This window comes from Sitophilus oryzae, unplaced genomic scaffold (genome assembly GCF_002938485.1).
Source record: "Sitophilus oryzae breed Bouriz unplaced genomic scaffold, Soryzae_2.0 scaffold_1297_pilon_pilon, whole genome shotgun sequence".
Lineage (NCBI taxonomy): Eukaryota > Metazoa > Arthropoda > Insecta > Coleoptera > Curculionidae > Sitophilus > Sitophilus oryzae.
The window spans coordinates 3,081,959-3,101,701 of NW_022145945.1; the positions used below are offsets into that span (position 1 = coordinate 3,081,959).

A 19,743-nucleotide genomic window follows, 5' to 3' on the forward strand; every position below is an offset into this window, starting at 1 on the left:
TTCATTTCATAGCCATCGCTGACGCCGTTTTTTTTTACTGACGCCGATTTTTCATTAGTGTGGTTTGTTGTAAATGCTGTAGAACATTGAACAATACAAAACACCTGGCATAGACTTATTTTTATTTTATTTTTGAATTTATTTCAGCATGCGTTTTGCTTGAACACAAATTCCATTAACTTATAAAAGCTTTTTTATTTATGTAACAGAGTGGGTCTAAGGTATTTAATAGGTACGGCGTTAAGCGACAACTTTTCGAATAGATATAGTAACTAAATCGGCCAGTTGAACTGTCCAAGCGTAAAATTATAACCCGAAGGTATTACACAATTACTTTTACTGGCAAGTAATGATTATTATGATTTTTAACGACAATCTAATTATGCCAGGCTATTCATAAATTAACATCAAACATCTTTTGTGTATTGAATTGATATATTGTAAATTGTAACATTCAAACTGTTATAGTCAAAAAACAAAAAAATTGTATGGCATGCTTCTTATTAAATTATCAACGTTGTCTTGGGAATATTTTCCAATTGTATCAATAAACTGTGGAGAAATTTCCTGGATTGTTTCGACGAGCTCTAACCCTTCTTTTTAGCCGGTCCCACAAGTATTCGATAGGGTTTAGATCTGGTGAATATGCAGGCCAGTCCAAAAATATGACACTTTCCGTTTCAAGACATTCTCTAGCCACTTTGATCGTATATGGAGGTGCATTATCATGCGTGAAGTTAAATTTATCCCTAACTGCAGCTGTCCAAAGCCTAACGATTGGTTCTATCACTAAATCAACATACCTCCGACCCGTTAAAGTTTGTTGAAGTTGTTACAATGGCAACCTAACCTAACAGAACATTACAGTTCCTCCTTTATATCTTGGTACAGATTTGACAGCCTGTAGTCTCGCTCGTTTTCCTGGAGCTCTGCTAATCCGATTTCGATGGTCATCTGATTAGGCCAATTCTGGTCTCATCCAAAAAACGAACATTTTGCAAATTCTTAGTCCGGTTTTGATGTTGAAGCCACCAATTTAGCCAATTTTATTTTGCCAAGATAACTGTGGGACCCGTAACTCTCTCCTACTGTACAACACTCGAGCACAAAGCCTTTGTCTTACGGTTTCAACTGAAACATTCGCACCTGTAGCTGCCAGAAGTTGTCTTTGTAGCTCTAAATGAGAAACAATGGGACAGGGCCTATTTCACCTAGTAGTGGGAACTATCGAATGAATACTATCGAAACATTCGATAGTTGCAATTCATTCGAATAATTCGATAGTTAGTAAGAAAACATTCGTTGAAAACTATTCGAATAAAAATTATCGAATAGATCCGTCATCTGCCTTGGAATATTGTAAAGAGGGCCCGAATTTTTGCTTGTGCCTTAGGGCCCGACCTGATGGAAAATAGGCCCTGCAATGGGATAACTTCTAAAATTTTTGCCCCCAAAGCGGTCTTGTTGTTCAGATGTGACCCTTTGCCGACTTTGTCTGGGCCAGTTCTTGAGCGTTCCTAGTTCCAAATACATTGCATATGTTTTCTATAAGCCTCCTATCTCAGCTACGTCTCTTTGGGTCATTCCTTGTTCAATTAGAGCAATAATTCTTCCCCTCTATCTGTTAATCCAACATAAGGCATTTTTTTAATTTTACTTGGCCAATGATGATTTTAGTACTGAACACAAAATTCATCAAATCAAGAAAATAAATACAAGCAGTCGTTTATTCTTTATTATCATTTATCATGTTTATTTACAACAAAAAACTTTATCTTAAAGTCGTATACCAATTTTTTTTCCTTGCAAAAAATTTAGTCAGAAATTAAGGGTGATTCCATATAAGTTTGGTTGTCTGTATGTGATGGGGGTGGTAAAAGTTGACAAAAGATTGTCAAAAATTAATATTTAGTTTAGAAAAAAGCAACTGGTTTGCTTACACAAAATCAGTTACCAAAAAATCAATATATTCTGCTGAATGAAGATAGGTATGTATGAATCAATAGTGTGTGGTTTAAAATATTTTTGCTTTTTTCCATTTAATATTGATTTTTTATTTATTTGATGTCAATTTTTAGTAGAAATTATCATAATTTCCATTTAAGAAGTTACTGTGATGTATTTTTTTCAACCTGAGACACAGTCGTATCATGTTAATTACAAAATAAATCTGAATGAATTTATCAAACATTTCGAAGCAAGGTACCCAAATAAAAATATAACAAAATACTAATAAATAAGATACCTTAAAAAATTAATTTAAATATACAAGAAAAGCATTAGTATCTCTAGTTTATAATGTAGGCGCACCCCTGTACCATTTACTCTGAACGTTTGACCTTTAACAAAGAACTTTTTAAGCATTATGGGAAAGTAACCGGTAATCTAAGATGTTTCCTATATCGGGTGATAATAATGAAATCATTGGACAATTCCATCAAATCGTTGCTCTTTATAGAAAATATTTGAAATTTATTAACACAAAAGTAGTTTATCAACCCTCAAATTTTGGTTTAAAAAAAACAAGTTAATTAACTAAATATTTTTTGTTGTCATTGTATATTAGTCATTTTCCAGTTTTTAATAGATTTTTTCTTCGTACTCTTCGTACTGATGTTGAATATAATACTTGTTTAGAGATACATCACTGAAAACCTCTCATTTAATTATAACTTTAATTAAATTTTAAATTGTTACTGCTTGTTTATGTTCTTTTCTCTGTACAAGTTAAGTTTTTCTAGAAATTTCTACTAAAGGAATTTTTATTAGTTTTTCGACTTTGACATTTTTGATTTATTACATTAGTAACAAGGTTTTGTTGTTCGAAGAAACGTCTCTTTCAACTAAATGAAATCATAAAGATAATTGAAAAATTCCTATCTTAGAATGATAGTGTACTAATACTATACGATTAAAAAAATAACGGCGTCAGAGACGGCTGCGAATGACAATCGATGATAATTTTGACGAGGTCAATCCCTATAAGTCATTTACTGGGCCCGCGAATTTAAATTTCCCGCTGGGGATTCAAGTGGTAACTCTACTGTAAAAATATCAAGTTGCCACATTTGTTTATTTATTTCCTAACATTGTCATTTCTTTTGACAGTTCAGTTTTGTATTACGAGTTTTTGGTTTAAACTTGGTTTAAATTAATTGTCTTTTGATACTTTAAGCTTAAAAATTTTTACTAGCAGATTTTGCAGTCGAACAATGTTCTTTTTAGAACCCCTTTTACGATGTATTTTAAAAAGCACCATATACCAAAAAAAGATATAAAAATATTTCGTGCTTTCAAGCCGTGTTTCAAGCTCAGGCAACTTCCTGCATTTATTGTTACATTTATCAATATAATTATTCAATATGATTATTATTTACCTATCGTGTGCTGCTATTTTACAGATACTCCAGTTTTTGGTATCATATACAAGATAGTATACAAACTTAATTTGTGGCTAATATAACTCTCTGGCCACAATCTCTGACAAACTGTCTCTGGGCACTATTGTATATTAACTGTGAACTATGCTCTGGGTCAACACTTAATTTCCCCTTTGGGTTTCCCCCACTTCATTTTAAAAAACATGAAACACACGTAATAACACAGTCCAAAATGCAAAATGCAAAATATTTATCATATTTCTATTTGACATAATTTGACAGAAAATTATAACCTATAATTTGGCAAGAGTTTGACAACTCTCATCGGCGTCCGTTTGTGGTTCATCGTTCCGTTAAACCAATAATATTGAAATAAACCAATAAAACTGGTTAAAAACAACATGAAATGACGCATGACGGATTTATACAGGGTGGCCCATCGAACGTTCCGCAAGGCATAACGGTCAGGGTAATTTTTTTTTCAGAAAATTCAAAAACACGTCAATTTTGTTTGTGAGGGGGACAACTTTTGCCCCAAAAATGATTCAAAACCTTCAACCCTCTAAGCGGGGGTGTCATCCCCTAATTTTTTTCAAATGGAAAAGGGGGTCAAGTGGTAGCGCAATGAAAAGGGCTTTCATTGCGCTTTCAATTTGCTGTTTTTTCTTATTATTTCTAGATGTTTACGAATTTTTTCACTTGCCACAAGGTTGAACGATCAGGTGGGGTAGTTGCTAGATAGCTGTTCTGTGACTTGTGCGTTGAAGTTCTTCTCAATATCGTTAAACTTTTTAACAATTATGGTGTACTCACTTGCAGAAAAAGTGGAAATAATCGAACTAAATTTTAAAAATAATGAATGTGGCAATCGGGTTGCGCAGATATTCAATGAACGCCATCCTGACAAACAGGTTTATCGCAAAATTGTTCGCGAGTTAGTAGCAAAAAACTGGTTTTGTTATGAATAAAAAGAGGCAGAGGGAAAATCCTGTAGAAAATGAAGTTATGGAGGTATTCGTATTGGGCCAAGTTGCCATGGATAGTACGCTGAGTACAAGAAAATTAGTCAATGAGAGCGGCGTGAATCGTACAGGTGCGGTAGTTGCTAGATAGCTGTTCTGTGACTTGTGCGTTAAAGTTCTTTTCAATATCGTTAAACTTGAGACCAACGTGAATCGTAAAAGTGTCCAAAGGATATTAAAAAAACACAACTTCCATCCGTACAAAATTCAGTTGGTACAAGAACTCAACGAAGACGATTTTGATCGTCGCTTGCAATTTTGTGAAACTATGAGTGAACGAATGGCCAATGAGATAATAATTTCCTATTTAATGTGTGTTTTTCGGACGAGTGTACTTTCTTTTTGAACGGTGTAGGTAATCGGCACAACTGTCGGTACTGGCCTGAGGACAACCCCAGGGTTTTTCACGAGGTTGACACAAAACCCTCAGAAATTGAACGTGTGGGTTGGTATTTTTAGAAATTCTATTGTGGGTCCTTTTTTTCTTCCTGGAAATCCAACAGATGATATGTACTTGGATTTACTGGAAAATACCATCGACCCAGCCCTAACTGACATCATAGAGAACAATCCTGGATACGTTGAAGCGGAACTAATATTGCTCTCAAAATGTGCGTAACTCATACATTGCTCTCAAAATGTGCGTAATTTTTGAACAATAACTTTCCCGGTCGATGGGTAGGACGAAGGGGTGCAATTGAGTGGCCTCACCGGTCACCCGACTTGACTCCTGTAGACTTTTTTCTATGGGGAGACATAAAAAGTAAAGTTTGTAGCACTCCACCCGCCTCATTAGAAGACCTGCGAAGACGAGTTATTGATGTTTGTCGCGAAGTGACCCCGCAAGTCAGAATGTTCGAGAACGGTTTGAAAATAATTTGTATTACTGTATGGAGGTTGACGGGCAACATTTTCAGCATTTGTTTCATTAATAAGTTAAGTTTTTTTTTAATTAATTCAATTTATGCGTTTTTTTGCAAAAAGTACTTTTCAAATTTCAATCCTTTTTACCGATTGACATCATAGAGAACAATCCTGGATACGTTGAAACTAATATTTCAACAAGACGGTGCACCTCCACATTACTCTCAAAATGTGCGTAATTATTTAAACAATAACTTTCCCGGTCGGTGGATAGGATGAAGGGGTGCAATTGAGTAGCCTCCCCGGTCACCCTACTTGACTCCTTTAGACTTTTTTCTATGGGGACACATAAAAAGTAAAGTGTATAGCACTCCACCCGCCTAATTGACGTGTTTTTGGATTTTGAAAAAAAATACCCTGGCTGTTATGTGTGTTTTTCGGATGAGTGTACTTTCTTTTTGAACGGTATAGTTAATCGGCACAACTGTCGGTACTGGGCTGAAGACAACCCCAAGGTTTTTCACGAGGTGCACACACAAAACCCTCAGAAATTGAACGTGTGGGCTGGTATTTTTGGAAATTCTATTGTGGGTCCTTTTTTTCTTCCTGGAAATCTAACAGGTGATATGTACTTGGATTTACTGGAAAATACCATCGACCCAGTCATAACTGACATCATAGAGAACAATCCTGGATACGTTGAAACTAATATTTCAACAAGACGGTGCACCTCCACATTACTCTCAAACTTCCCGGTCGGTGGATAGGATGAAGGGGTGCAATTGAGTAGCCTCCCCGGTCACCCTACTTGACTCCTTTAGACTTTTTTCTATGGGGACACATAAAAAGTAAAGTGTATAGCACTCCACCCGCCTCATTAGAAGACCTGCGAAGACGAATTATTGAAGTGACACCGCAAGTTCTTCAGAATGTTCGAGAACGGTTTGAAAATAATTTGTATTACTGTATGGAGGTTGACAGGCAACATTTTCAGCATTTGCTTCATTAATAAGATAAGTTTTTTTTAATTAATTCAATTTATACGTTTTTTTGCAAAAAAGTACTTTTCAAATTTCAATCCTTCATATTTTCAAAATGACTCGACCGATTTTTAAAAACGAAACGGGGAAATATAGAGAATAGAAAGCCCTTTTCATTACGGTGCCACTTGACCCCCCTTCCCAGTTGAAAAAAGTTGGGGGATGACACCCCCGCTTACAGGGTTGAAGATTTTACAATCATTTTTGGGGCAAAAGTTGTCCCCCTCACAAACAAAATTGACGTGTTTTTGGATTCTTTGAAAATAAAAATACCCTGGCCGTTATGCCTTGCGGAACGATTTCGATGGGCCACCCTGTATAAAGCATTATTTAAAGAAAACCCAAATATTTCCTTCACAGACATGTTCTGTATTTAGTCTAATCCCATTCATAGTTATAACTTAAAAAATATTAGAAACTTTTTTTAGTTAAATAAATGGATTGGTATGGACGTAATCTGCTTTTTTTTCTGTTATCGTCTGTCGAAATCTTACCTGAAAAAAAAACAGAGTATATATTTTTTCTAGTATAACATTTTCAATTCGTTTAAACGACAGATTCAGCCATTTACCAGCCTATGTCAACAAACGGCGGGCAAATCGAAAGTAGTTTACGTCACTCAAGCCATTATTTTTACTGCAATTACAGAATTTTTATCTAACCCGATAAAATTTAATCATTTTGAAGCTAATTTGGGTAATTTGCAGTCGGGCTTGGCCATTTGCACCTAATGAAATATCGATAACCGATATATGCTGCAATTAAAAGATTAGGAAATAACCGAAACAATTTTCTATAATAATTATAATTTTAGTCATAGGCAGTTTAATAAAAAAAATATACAAGGTGTTGTGTTGTTTTGTAGGAGATTTTTAGCAATTGATAGATACACTTATTTTTAGAAGAAAATTTCATGTTAGTGTACGGTCAAAAATTGATTTAAAATGCTACTAAAAATTATTGTTTATACAGGGTTATCTCATGGGTAGCATGTTGTAATTTTTGTGGTCCATCTGTTGTCCGTCCTTCTTGCCAGGTGTCCTGTTTATTGCCATTTGAGGGATCTGATTCCGTGTATGGCATCTATTACCTAGGTCAATTTTTAATAAATGATATATGATCATCGTTTTTCATTTTAGTGGTTTAAAAATTGTATGACTTTTTTTGACACTATCCTGTCATAATATATTTTACTTTAAATCATCAATCTGGTTAAGTATCACAGAGCATCCCCAAGGGGGATGTTTTGTGTTAGGTATTTTTCTAACAAAACATCGATAGTTTGAGAAACGATGATGTATCGTTTGCATCTCTCTAACTGATACCTACTATTAAATATCTACTACAATAGGACTGACTCGCTTTAGTCGCTCTGTATAATAACAGTAATATTTTGACAAATTTTAATGTCGATAACTACCTATATCATATTGAATTTTTTACGGTATTGCTATCTAGGTTGAAACTTAAAACAACAATCTAAATTAGCAAGTTATTCACTTTCTACGAAAACTAGGCAATTGTAAATTAACCAACTATAAAACGCAATATATATGGCCATTTCTGAATATTTACTAATTTATTTACACTATTTTGGTGTTACTTAAGCAATACCATATGGTCAAAACGTTTAAGAATTCGAGTATAATATGCACCTGAATTGACATTTAAATTACAATGCTATAAAAACAGTTTATATATCTTTGATACGAGTTTTACTAATACCATTTTAAATATTAATGTTTCAATTATTATTTGTGAATTCATTAGTAGTAGGCATAGTAGTGGGCATTAGAGGTGGGCAAAAATTGAACGAGTCGTTTATTTGAACGAGTCATTCATTGTATTAAAAATGAATCGTAATATTCTATTCACCGCTTAGAATAAGGTACCACGGTGTTGTATTATTGTTCAGAACACAGATATTTGGCTTGAGAATAAACCAGGAAAAAAGGCAAAACTTAAATTTTTTTATTGAAAAACGGAAGACACACTATAAACTACAACTACAGGTTATTATCGTTGTCACGACATATACACATAATGCAGCCGGAGATACATCCCGATACATTGTCTGATTATCTACACACGGATACATAAAATTTGAACGAATGAGTCTTGAAAAAGAATCGTAGGAAATGAATCAGATCACAAGGTGACTCGTTCGTTTCTACGGCTCGTTCGTTCAAAGAGTCGTGAGGATTGATTCATTGCTTACAATACGATTCGTTCAGTTGAATCATAACTAACACAGATCCATAAAATTTGAATGAACGAGTCGTAAAAAGAGTCGTACTAACTGAACCGGATCACAATGCGACTCGTTCATTTTTACGGCTAGTTCGTTCAAAGAGTCAGGAGGATTGATTCATTACTTAAAATACGATTCGTTCAAATGAATCGTGGACATCACAGATCAATAAAATTTAAACGAACGAGTCGTAAAGACGAGTCGTAGGAATTGAATCGGATTATACTGTGACTCGTTCGTTTCTACGGCCCTTTCATTCAAAGAGTCGTGAGGATTGATTCATTGCTTACAACACGGTTCGTTCAATTGGATCGTGGCCATCACAGATCTGTAAAATTTGAACAATCGAGTTGAAAAGAAGAGTTGTAGGAATTGAATCGGATTACACTGTGACTCGTTCGTTTTTACGGCTCTTTCATTCAAAAAGTCGTGAGGATTGATTCAGTGCTTACCACACAGTTCGTTCAATTAAATCGTGGCCATCACAGATCTGTAAAATTTGAACGAACGAGTCGAAAAGAAGAGTCGTAGGAATTGAATCAGATTACACTGAGACTCGTTCGTTTCTACGGATCTTTCATTCAAAGAGTCGTGAGGATTGATTCATTGCTTACAATACGGTTCGTTCAAATGAATCGTGGCCATCACAGATCCGTAAAATTTGAACGAACGAGTCGTAAGAATTGAATCAGATCACCATACGACTAATAATAAGTAATATTTTTTTGTAATATTTTATTTTGTAATTATTTGCAATAGTATTAATTTGAAAACATTAAAAATATAATTCAGGTTATTCTATTGTTGCAGAAATGATTGTTCGATTTACTTGCACACTTACCCTTACTTTGGCTGTGATAGAATATTGTACCTGTGCAAATATATTGATGATTACCATGGGAGGTACCAAGTCTCACAAAATTCCTTTCTGGGAGTTGGCGAGAGGACTCATACCTAGAGGGCACAACATAACGTTTTTAAATGCGTTTCCTAGCGACTTCATTATAGAAGGTAATGCTTTGCCATAAAAATATTTTTACTTGGTCATCAATAACTAATACAGTAGGTATTCCAAATTCGAAGGTAACCATTTGGATTTCGAAAACCATAAGATATATATATATATATATATATATATATATATATATATATATATATATATATATATATATATATATATATAAGCACTTATATATATATATATATATAATATATATATATATATATATATATATATATATATATATATATATATATATATATATATATATATATACATATATATATATATATAAGAGCACTTATATATATATAATTAAAAATTAATTTGCAAACTAAGTTTTTTTATAAACTTTAGTATTTGGCATATTATACAGGGTTAATCGAGAGGTTGTTTTTTTAGCTTAACTTTAAAACACCCTGTGCAATAATTTCGTGAATAAATTTTCCTAACATATAATTTTACAGTGAGAACCATGACTCCTGAGCATTTTATTTTTTGATTCATGTCAATACTTGTTTTGGTTAATTTTTAAGAGCGAAATGAACTGTATAGGAGTTGTTGACTGATCACGATCAATTTGCAATTTTTTCCATTATCATTACATTTTTATGTAATTTTTTAATATGGCGAGATACATTTGATGACTACGTCATATTACGCTGCATTGTATACTCTATACTAAATGAAAGAAAAAAGAAACGTTAAAGACTAACGATACAGTCCTGATTTTAATAAACATTAATAATGATAGCAGTATTAACGATATCAAATAAAACATCTGAAATACTGAAATAGGTATACAAACAGAAAAAAAATTGTAAAAGATACCCTAATACTTTGCATTCCCTCCCTTGGCTGTTATAACTGCCTGTATACGTCAGTTCATACTGTCATTGAGTCTGCAATGACAGTATGAGCTGACGTATATGAATTGTTGTCCTCCATTCGCGAATTTCAAGTTCCAGAGCTGTACGCCCTGAGCTACTCAGAATGGTTCTGAAAGGAGCTGTGCGCGCTAGCCTGGTGCCTCCATATGGCGTGGAACAGTTCTGAACTTTATGACTCAATTGAATGGAGTGGTAGTATCGCGTTCTTGAATAGTTCAGAGCTGCACAACTGCGTGAATGGAGGACATTAATTGAGGCTGCAATTGAGTCAGTTCATACTGTCATTGAGGCTGTATATCATATTGCGTTATGCTTTCCCATTCTTCTTCAAGAACCAAGCGAAGTTTATTTAATGAAGCTGGTACCGCTTTCCAACCTCTAAAGCGTTTCCCAAACGTCGAACATGATGGGCAGTTCATAGTAATATATAATTCACAATAATCACCAAAGACGCCTTGTCATATTAAAAAATAACTTCAAAAAAGAAATGGTAATTGAAAAAATTGCAAATTGTTGGTGGCAAGCTCATTTCGCTCTTAAAAATGAACCAAGGCATGTATTGGCACGCTCCAAAAAACAAAATGTTCAGGAGACATGGTTCTGACTGTAAAATTATATTTTAGGAAAATTTATACACGAAATTATTGCACAGGGTGTTTTAAAGTTAAGCTAAAAAACAACCCCTCGATTTACCCTGTATTTTTTTTTAAGGAGGTGAAATGCAATTTACGCACGAAGTGTCGGGCTCTTAATAAATACCGACTAAAACACCTCCTTTTACGTCTTGGACTCTAGTTCGGGACCGTTTAGCACATTACTTCGAGACTAGTCCGTTTTTTATCGCCCTCGGACTCGCTTCTGTTTATGGTATCAGCGGTTATCCAGGTCGCTTTTCTTTTCCCTTAGTATCTTTTCCACATACCTTGATATGCGGTTCCAGTTTTCAGGGCTTTGATGCATTTTTTGGACGATGTTATGAAGGGATAGGTTGTCCTTCAATTTCTTCTTCGATATTCCTTTTGTATACGCTCCACCTCTCGCATGTAAAAAAGGTATGTTCTGCGTCGTCATAACATTCGCAGTAAAGGCATACTGGTGATGTTACCTTTCTCATTTTTTCAAGATACGATAAAAAATAGCCGTGGCCGCTAAGAAACCGGGTCAAGTAATAATTTATTTCGCCGTGTTCCCTTTGTGTCCAGGTTTTCACCGATTTAATAAGTCGCGCAGTCCAGCGACCCCTACTCTCCTGTTCCCACAATCTCTGCCATGCTTCATAAGTCCTGTTGATTTCCTCCTTTTTAACTTCTTTTTGGTTCAATTCGGTTTTTCTTTGGTATATGGCATACTGTTCTCTGGCAAGTAGAGCTATAGGTGCTATCCCTGCGATAACCAGCACTGCAGGTTCGGAAACTGTGCGGTAAGATGAAGCTACTCTGAGTGCTGCCTGTCTCTGCACTTAAGCCAAACGTTTTCTATATTTTTCCTTCGATAGAGCTACTGCCCAAATCTCAGCGCCATATAGAAGAACCGACTGAACAGTCGACATCAATAATCGCCGTTTACTTGACTAGGGTCCACTCATGTTGGCCACAAGTCTACTCAGTGCTGTGACACCTTTAGCGGCCTTGCCTGCGGTCATTTTTATCTGTTCCTAGAAGGTCATTTTATTGTCTATGGTGATGCCAAGATATTTTACTGCTGGTTTTGATGTAACTATCTCTCCCCCTACTTAGAATGGGAGCACTTTGTTTATTCTGCTTTTTGTGAGAACCACAATTCCTGTTTTCATAAGGGCCAGTGATAGTCCATGGTTCGTCATCCAGTTATTAATAGTTAGCATCACACTCCTTAATTTGATTTGGGCCATTTCCATATCTCTAGCTGCGATAAGTGCGGCGACGTCATCGGCGTATCCGACCAATACTGTTTCCTCGGGCATATTTGTTCTCAATAGGCCATCGTAAGACGCATTCCATAGATCCGGACCAAGGATAGATCCTTGTGCAGCCCTCGATGTTATCGTCTTCCTTCTGTACCCTTCTTTAGTTTCGTAAATGAGAACGCGATTTCTTAGGTAGTCGTCTATCGTTCGTAGAAGATATTTCGGTATGTAAAAAGATTTTTCTAAGGCTGTAAGCACATCGTTCCAGTTTGCTGAATTGAATGCATTCCTAACGTCAAGGGTCACGAGTAGGACAATGCGGCGTGAATGGCGGTTGCGGTTTTCCGCTCTTCGAACAGCTTCGACGACCTCCATGACAGCATCAGTTGTAGATCTTCTAGACCGAAAACCATATTGTTTAGGAGAAAATCCTCCAGCATCTTCTATTGCGCTAAGCAATCGTGGCTTTAGTAATTTCTCCAAGGCTTTCCCCGCTGCGTCAAGCATGCACAATAGTCGGTATGAGGACGGCTCTGTTGAATCTCCTTTTCCTTTGCTGATCACGACAAGGCGTGCAACTTTCCAACGTTTGCTAAAAACTCCTGTCGACAGGCAAGCATTATACATTGTCAGCAACAGATCAGAGTTTGATTGAAGTGCTATCTTAAGAACTTCCGCCTGCATGCCGTCTGGGCCAGTAGCCTTTTTATTTTTTAAACTTCCGATGGCTTTTTGTAGTTCCTCTAGTGAGAAAGCAGGAATATCCTCTACCAGCTCTATGGCGACATCAGAGCGCACAATGTGCGTGGGAAAATTAACCCTGTTTAATATGCTAAATACTAAAGTTTATAAAAAAAGTGAGTTTACGAGTTAAAGTTGACAAATTGATACATAGCTTGCTAAAAAAATTATGGAAATGGGGCTAAAAATAACAAAAATATAACATTTTAAATTTGACCAAAATTTTTTCGTTGCGTTTTTTTGCATCTGAGTGTATATTCGAATTCTTCCGACTATGATCTCTCTTCCTTTTTTAAATTATCAAATACTGCTTTTCTTTTAAGTCCGATAAGAATAATTTTGTTGTTATTTTAGGTTTGGAGGAAGTTACGCCTGCTAGTTTTGTATTTTACGTTAGAAATTTCACTAATTGGGATCTAGTCGGAGCCAAGATGCGAGGTGAAGAACCAGTACCTTTGTTTGATATGATTAGATACGGATATGAGGTAAATATTAATGAGATTGTAACTATTTTGGAAACTCATTCTATGATTACAATAATCATGCTATAATTCGAGTTCTGACCCAGTGTCTTTTTCCAGGCTTGTGATATTCTTCTCTCAGATCCAGAAACAAAGGACTTAATTTATTCAGGAAAGAAATACGAGCTCCTGATCTTGGACGGTGCCTATCCAGAATGCGCAATGGGATTTGTGCATTATTTCCGGTCACCTTTCATGTATATTAACACAGTGGGTATGTACGTGGGATCGATATCCATGGCTGGAAGCCCCACACCTTATTCAGTCACGCCATTTTTAGCCAGACCATATTCTGATAATATGAATCTTATCCAAAGAGTAAGTGTTTGTTTCTATTAAAAAATATTGATATTTCTTGACGTATGAGTTTGTTAGAGTTGATCATTAGGTACTTGATCTATTCATACCAGGTGCGTCTTAAAAGTGGCTCATCCCTGATAAAACATCGAGATTTGGTATGTTAGTATATGACATAAATTAGGACTGATTGACGTATTCAATTGTTTTTTCGTTCACTTCTTCTTTCACCGGAAATTACTACAACTTTTGATTTTTAAATGGTACTCTGGGTATTTTATTTCTTTAAAATAACACTCTTATATAATGACACATCATATGTCAATATACAGGGTGTCCCACTTAAGATGGATACAAGTCAATATTTTGGTTGTTTGTTGAGCGATCTTTTTCATTTTTGGCAGGAGGCTGTATGGCTATAAGACGTGCATTTTGCCCAGGTTAAGAAATGCGATACCTCGTAGACGTACGTTTTAATAGGGTTTGATATTTTTCGAGTCAAGAGTAAACTACCCTTAGGACAGTATTTATTTCAAATCTGATAAATTATATTGAATCCTTCTTACCTAAGATACTTAAGTTCTAATTTTGATAAATATTGATACAGGGTGCGTCATTAAAATAAGACATTTTAATTTTTATTATTATTTTTTATGTACTTACGACGCCACTGGATAAACAATAGGTTTATTATCAATAACCAATTATAACCAATTATCAATTAATAATCGATTTAAGTTTTCAGATAGCTTCTTTAATAATTGATACGGTACAAAAAATTTAAATATTTTCAATTTATTTTGTTTACTTTAAAAAATTGTTTTTTAAGTTTGCTAATACAAATGAATAAGATAAGTTACAAAATAATTTAATAACCCAGTTTTCAATGGAATCTGAAATATGATTTTTATTCGTTTTATTGAGGAATATTTAAAAAAATCCAAATAGTTATTTAAAACAATCACTATTAACTTTGAAAAATATGCTCTAAACAAAGATTTATAAAACTATAACGAACTAAAAGTCAAGAATCATATTTATCCAATTGGATATAATTGGTTATTGATAATAAACCACTTGTTTATCCAGTGACGTCGTAAGTACTTAAAAAAATAATAATAAAAATAAAAATGTCTTATATTAATGACACACCCTCAATCAATATTTATCAAAATTAGAACTTAAGTATCTTAGGTAAGGAGAATTCAATATAATTTATCAGAGTTGAAATAAATACTGTCCTAAGGGTAGTTTACTCTTGACTCGAAAAATATCAAACCCCATTATAACGTACGTCTATGAGGTATCGCATTTCTTACCCTGGGCAAAATGTACGTCTTATAGCCATACAGCCTCCTGCCAAAAATGAAAAAGATCGCTCAACAAACAACAAAGATATTGGCTTGTATCCATCTTAAGTGGGACACCCTGTATATATAACTTTTGACATTTTCGAAAATGGTTTATTGGAAATTGAAACATACGATTCATATCGACAATTCGACTCTAAACAGTGTGTGGTATCAAATTATTCATAAAAAAAATGTTTTATCCTAATATGCTAATGAGCCATCCTCGTTCCGTTTGAAAAGAATAATAGTGTTTTTAACACAGCCACGGCACTCTAGATTGAAATTTTAAAATACAATTTTGTTTTAAGCGAAAATGTCAAAAGTTTGACATTTGATATATCATTCTGTTGATATATCATTCTATTCAGAGTATCATTTTCTATCGAATAAACTAAAAAAATACCGAAGGTTCCATTTAAAAATCAAAAGTTGTAGTGATTTCCGGTGAAACAGATCAATCAATTGAACACATCAATCAATCTTAATTTATGTCATATACTAACATACCAAATCTCGATTTTTTATCTGAAAAAATAATAAAAGTTATAGGGGTAAGCCACTTTTGAGACGCACCCGGTATACTAAAATTTATATACAGGGTGAGCATTAATTGAGTGTAAATATTTTCAGTGCTGATAGATCTCGATAAAAGAGACATATTTTCTTTTTACCGTTTTTCAAATAAGTCCAAAATAACCGAGTTATTTTACTTTCCGAAAATTTCCAAAAAAAAATATATTTTTTGCTTAAATTTTGAGAACCACTGGATCTTTTCTGAGTTTCCTTTCTTGTAAATTTGATCTACTATCTATGTTGCCATATAATCAAGAAATTATATTTTTTAACTAAAAACTAAAAAAAAATCCAAATTTTCAATTTTTTTTACGAAAAAAACCTCATAATCGTGTTTCTGGGGTCAAAATATACTACCTCTAAAAATATTTGCACTTATTTAAGACTCACCCTGTATATATAGTTTAATGAGAGCAACAGAATACGACAAATAATACTACATTAATGTAATGATTTTCAAAAGAGAATATTTTCCATCTATGTTATTCTTTTAGGTCCAAAACATGGCGTTTTATATGATGGCTAATCTAATGCACTACACCATGACCAAATTTGAGATCCAGGGCGTATTGAATCATCATTTTGGGACGGATATGCCGGCCATATACGACTTGTCAAAAAATGTGAGCTTCATACTGCAGAATGGTCATGCTACGGTGACTTATTCAAGACCATTTCTTCCGAACGTTGCTGAGATAGCTTGCATACATTGTAGACCAGCCAGGAAACTGCCAGAGGTATGTTTTTAGCTTGACATTGCAATTAATTTTTTTTTAACTAATGTTTAAATTTGATATTGACACCTTTGGTGGTAAATAGAAACGTTTTAATAGATAAAGTATAGTTTGTCCAACGACAAGATCCTTGACAGTGATAGATGTGTCTGTCATTTTAATTTCAAAGTACTTTATTTTATTTTACAAAGAAATAAGTTCGTATAACTGGAACGCATAGCAGGAAATTAATATATTTAAAATTTGACTGATAAGTGATTACAAGTAGTAAAACTGAAAAAATTTAATTGAGTTATTTTATTTTAAAAAAAAAACGGTATGTGTTACTACAAAACAAAGAAAAACAAAACACCACATACCAAAACTTTAATCATCAGGAAAAAACACGACATCAGGAAAAAATACTTTTTGTTTTGCTTAATTAAATGAAAAACAAAAAATCCGGCGACGACAGTTTTTAGAAGAGCCAATTAGCTATCTTTTACTAAAAAAACAACTTTCTAGAGCAAGTCGTGACTTCAGTAGAGACTACACAGATAAACATTAGCATTTTATATATGTAGATTTCTCAATATAACCATACAACTAATAAATACAATATTCCACCGGAATAAATAAAACAAACTATTTTATTAATAATAATACTTACCAAATTTTATACATTAAAGGTTGATTATTTATTAACTTTAATCTTAATTTTTTTAAACCAGTACCTTTTGACATTATTTTTTGCAGTACTAGAATCCATTATTTACCTATCGTGTGATGTCGATATTTTATAGGTACTCTAGTAGTATATGTTTAGTACGATCCTTGTAGCATATACAATAAGATGCACTTATCTATGACGAGATTGTATACAAACTTCATTGACGGTAACTTTATTGGTGTATAAGACTTTCTGCCTTGGCAGCGAGTATTAACTATAAATTGTGCTCTGGGTCTACAGTTAATTTTCCCTCGATTTTTCCACCACTTGACTTCAAAAGACACAAAACACCCGTAATAACACGACTCAAAACGCATCATCTTCCAAATCGCAGATATTTGACATAAAGTGACACAAAATTATAACATATAATTTGGCAAGACTTACAAGCCTCAAAAATCTGAAGGCGAGTTCATACGCATTGGCGTCCGTTTGTCGTTCATCGTTCCGTCAAACCAATAAAATTCATTTTCATAATATGATCTGTCATTTTTGAAATAAACCAATAAAACTGGTTAAAAACAACAAGATACGACGTATGACGGATTTATATTTAAACCCATCCATAGTTAACTTAAAAAATATTAGAAACTTTTTTTAGTAAAATAAATAGATTGGTGTGGGACGTCATCTGCTTTTCTTCTGTCATCGTCTGCTGACATCTTACGTGAGAAAAAAAACAGAGTATAGTCATGGGCCCGAGTTGTCCACAACATAACTGGATAAAGCGTAAATTGTAAGAAGATATTTTTATCTCAAACTATAATATCTTTAGCAATCCCAGACGGACCAATGCTGGTGTCCTCAGTGGACAACCTGAAGCTGGACTTTATCCAATTTCGTCACTAGAGTATATTTATAAGCTCATTAGTTTATTAATATATGTAGATGTATTATAATTGCTGATCACTACTTAATATAGTGTGATGATAAACTAATTATCGTGGTTTGGTTTATTTTTGCTGGTTTATTGTGACTATTTTGAAACGCACTAACAACAAAATATTTTTTAGGATCTGGAAAGATTTATTGAAGGATCTGGAGAGGCTGGCTTCATCTACTTCAGCATGGGATCATCAGTGAAAGCCAGTAACATACCTGAGTATTTCAGAGCTATGCTGATGACTGTATTCAGGAATTTACATCAACGTGTTTTATGGAAGTATGAGGCAGATGACATGACAGATTTACCAAGCAATGTCATGCTAGGAAAATGGTTACCTCAACAAGATATTTTAGGTATTTTTTAAATTCATTATTATTATGATACATATAGTCGATAAGCCATTATTTACAATCTATTCTATCAAAAGTCCAGAATAAACTACATCAACAACAATACTTTTAGCTAGGATATATTTGTAGCATTATATGAATATGACGTTTCATTTTTACGAATCATTTTAAGAACGAGTATACAGGGTGTCCCAGGCTGAGATATATATAGAGGCGTGTATTATAAGTTTTTAGAGAACTGCAATATCTACATCGGAGATTTTTTGTACATCATTGTTTCACAACGAGATCTATCGATTAAAACTATTTACAATATGCCGGAAGTTGACACCAACTTTCTTATTTTAAATGGGTGCCCCCATTTTTTATTACACACTTAAATTCTCTGTACAATTTTATGAATGTTGATATTAAACACTCTATACCTAACATTAACCGTTTTTGAGAAAAAAAAATTGGTTGCGAAAAAATTGGACGTAGAAAACTGCCTATGTGTGTATAGCCTAAACGTCAAATTTAGTGATTACCATAGCCACTGTGCCATAAAGAGAAGACATGTGGCTATCTATTTCAAAAATTAAATTGTTCGAATGTCATATAATAATCATGGAGCATTGAGCGATTAAAAAATTATCATAAACCATTTTTTTTCAATTGGAAACCCACCTTTTTTATTTCACTCGTGAAAAGGTTTGGCAATTCGTTATTTTTTGACTACCGAATATTCGTATACCTAAAATAAATCGTTTTTAAGTTATTTAAGATTTAAGGTCGATTTATAAACTGAAAACGGTGCGGTTCGACGTTGCGGTTGCGATTATTTCTATTGGCTATTACTAACGTTTCAAGGTCAACGTTCCTGTCGAAGTTAGAAATTGGTTAATTTTTGACGTAAAACGTCAACCGCAACAACAACCGAAAAATTTATAATCAACAAAACATCCTGCGTATAAACAAACTTTTTACCGACCGTAACGTCGGGCGTCGAACAGCAACGTTTTCAGTTTATAAATCGACCTTTAGTTTTAAAGCGTATATTTTTCTTGATTTTAACCAGTAGTCTATGTATTTAAACGTCAAGTGATGTAAAACAATAGATCTTGCCATGTCATATTGTGACACTTTGTTCAAAAAGCAGTATGTTATCGATCATCATATCCAAGCCAATTTTGCGCTGTTGTTTTCTCGATTATACGGTATATTATTAATCATATCAACTATTAGATATCACCAAAGAGCAAAAATACG

General features: G+C 33.9%; 1 protein-coding gene across 2 annotated transcripts in view; it reads left to right on the plus strand.

The window, feature by feature from the left end:
• LOC115874569 (UDP-glucuronosyltransferase 2C1-like) overlaps window positions 1–19,743 on the plus strand; it is a 49,229-nt gene that overhangs the window by 26,294 nt on the left and 3,192 nt on the right. For both annotated transcript variants that reach the window (XM_030889760.1, XM_030889759.1), the window contains exons 2-6: window positions 9,368–9,568; window positions 13,428–13,558; window positions 13,655–13,912; window positions 16,311–16,553; window positions 18,273–18,498. In XM_030889760.1, coding sequence (XP_030745620.1) covers window positions 9,370–9,568; window positions 13,428–13,558; window positions 13,655–13,912; window positions 16,311–16,553; window positions 18,273–18,498 — 1,057 coding nt within the window. In that variant the 5' untranslated portion in view covers window positions 9,368–9,369. The remainder of the gene's footprint in view (window positions 1–9,367; window positions 9,569–13,427; window positions 13,559–13,654; window positions 13,913–16,310; window positions 16,554–18,272; window positions 18,499–19,743) is intronic.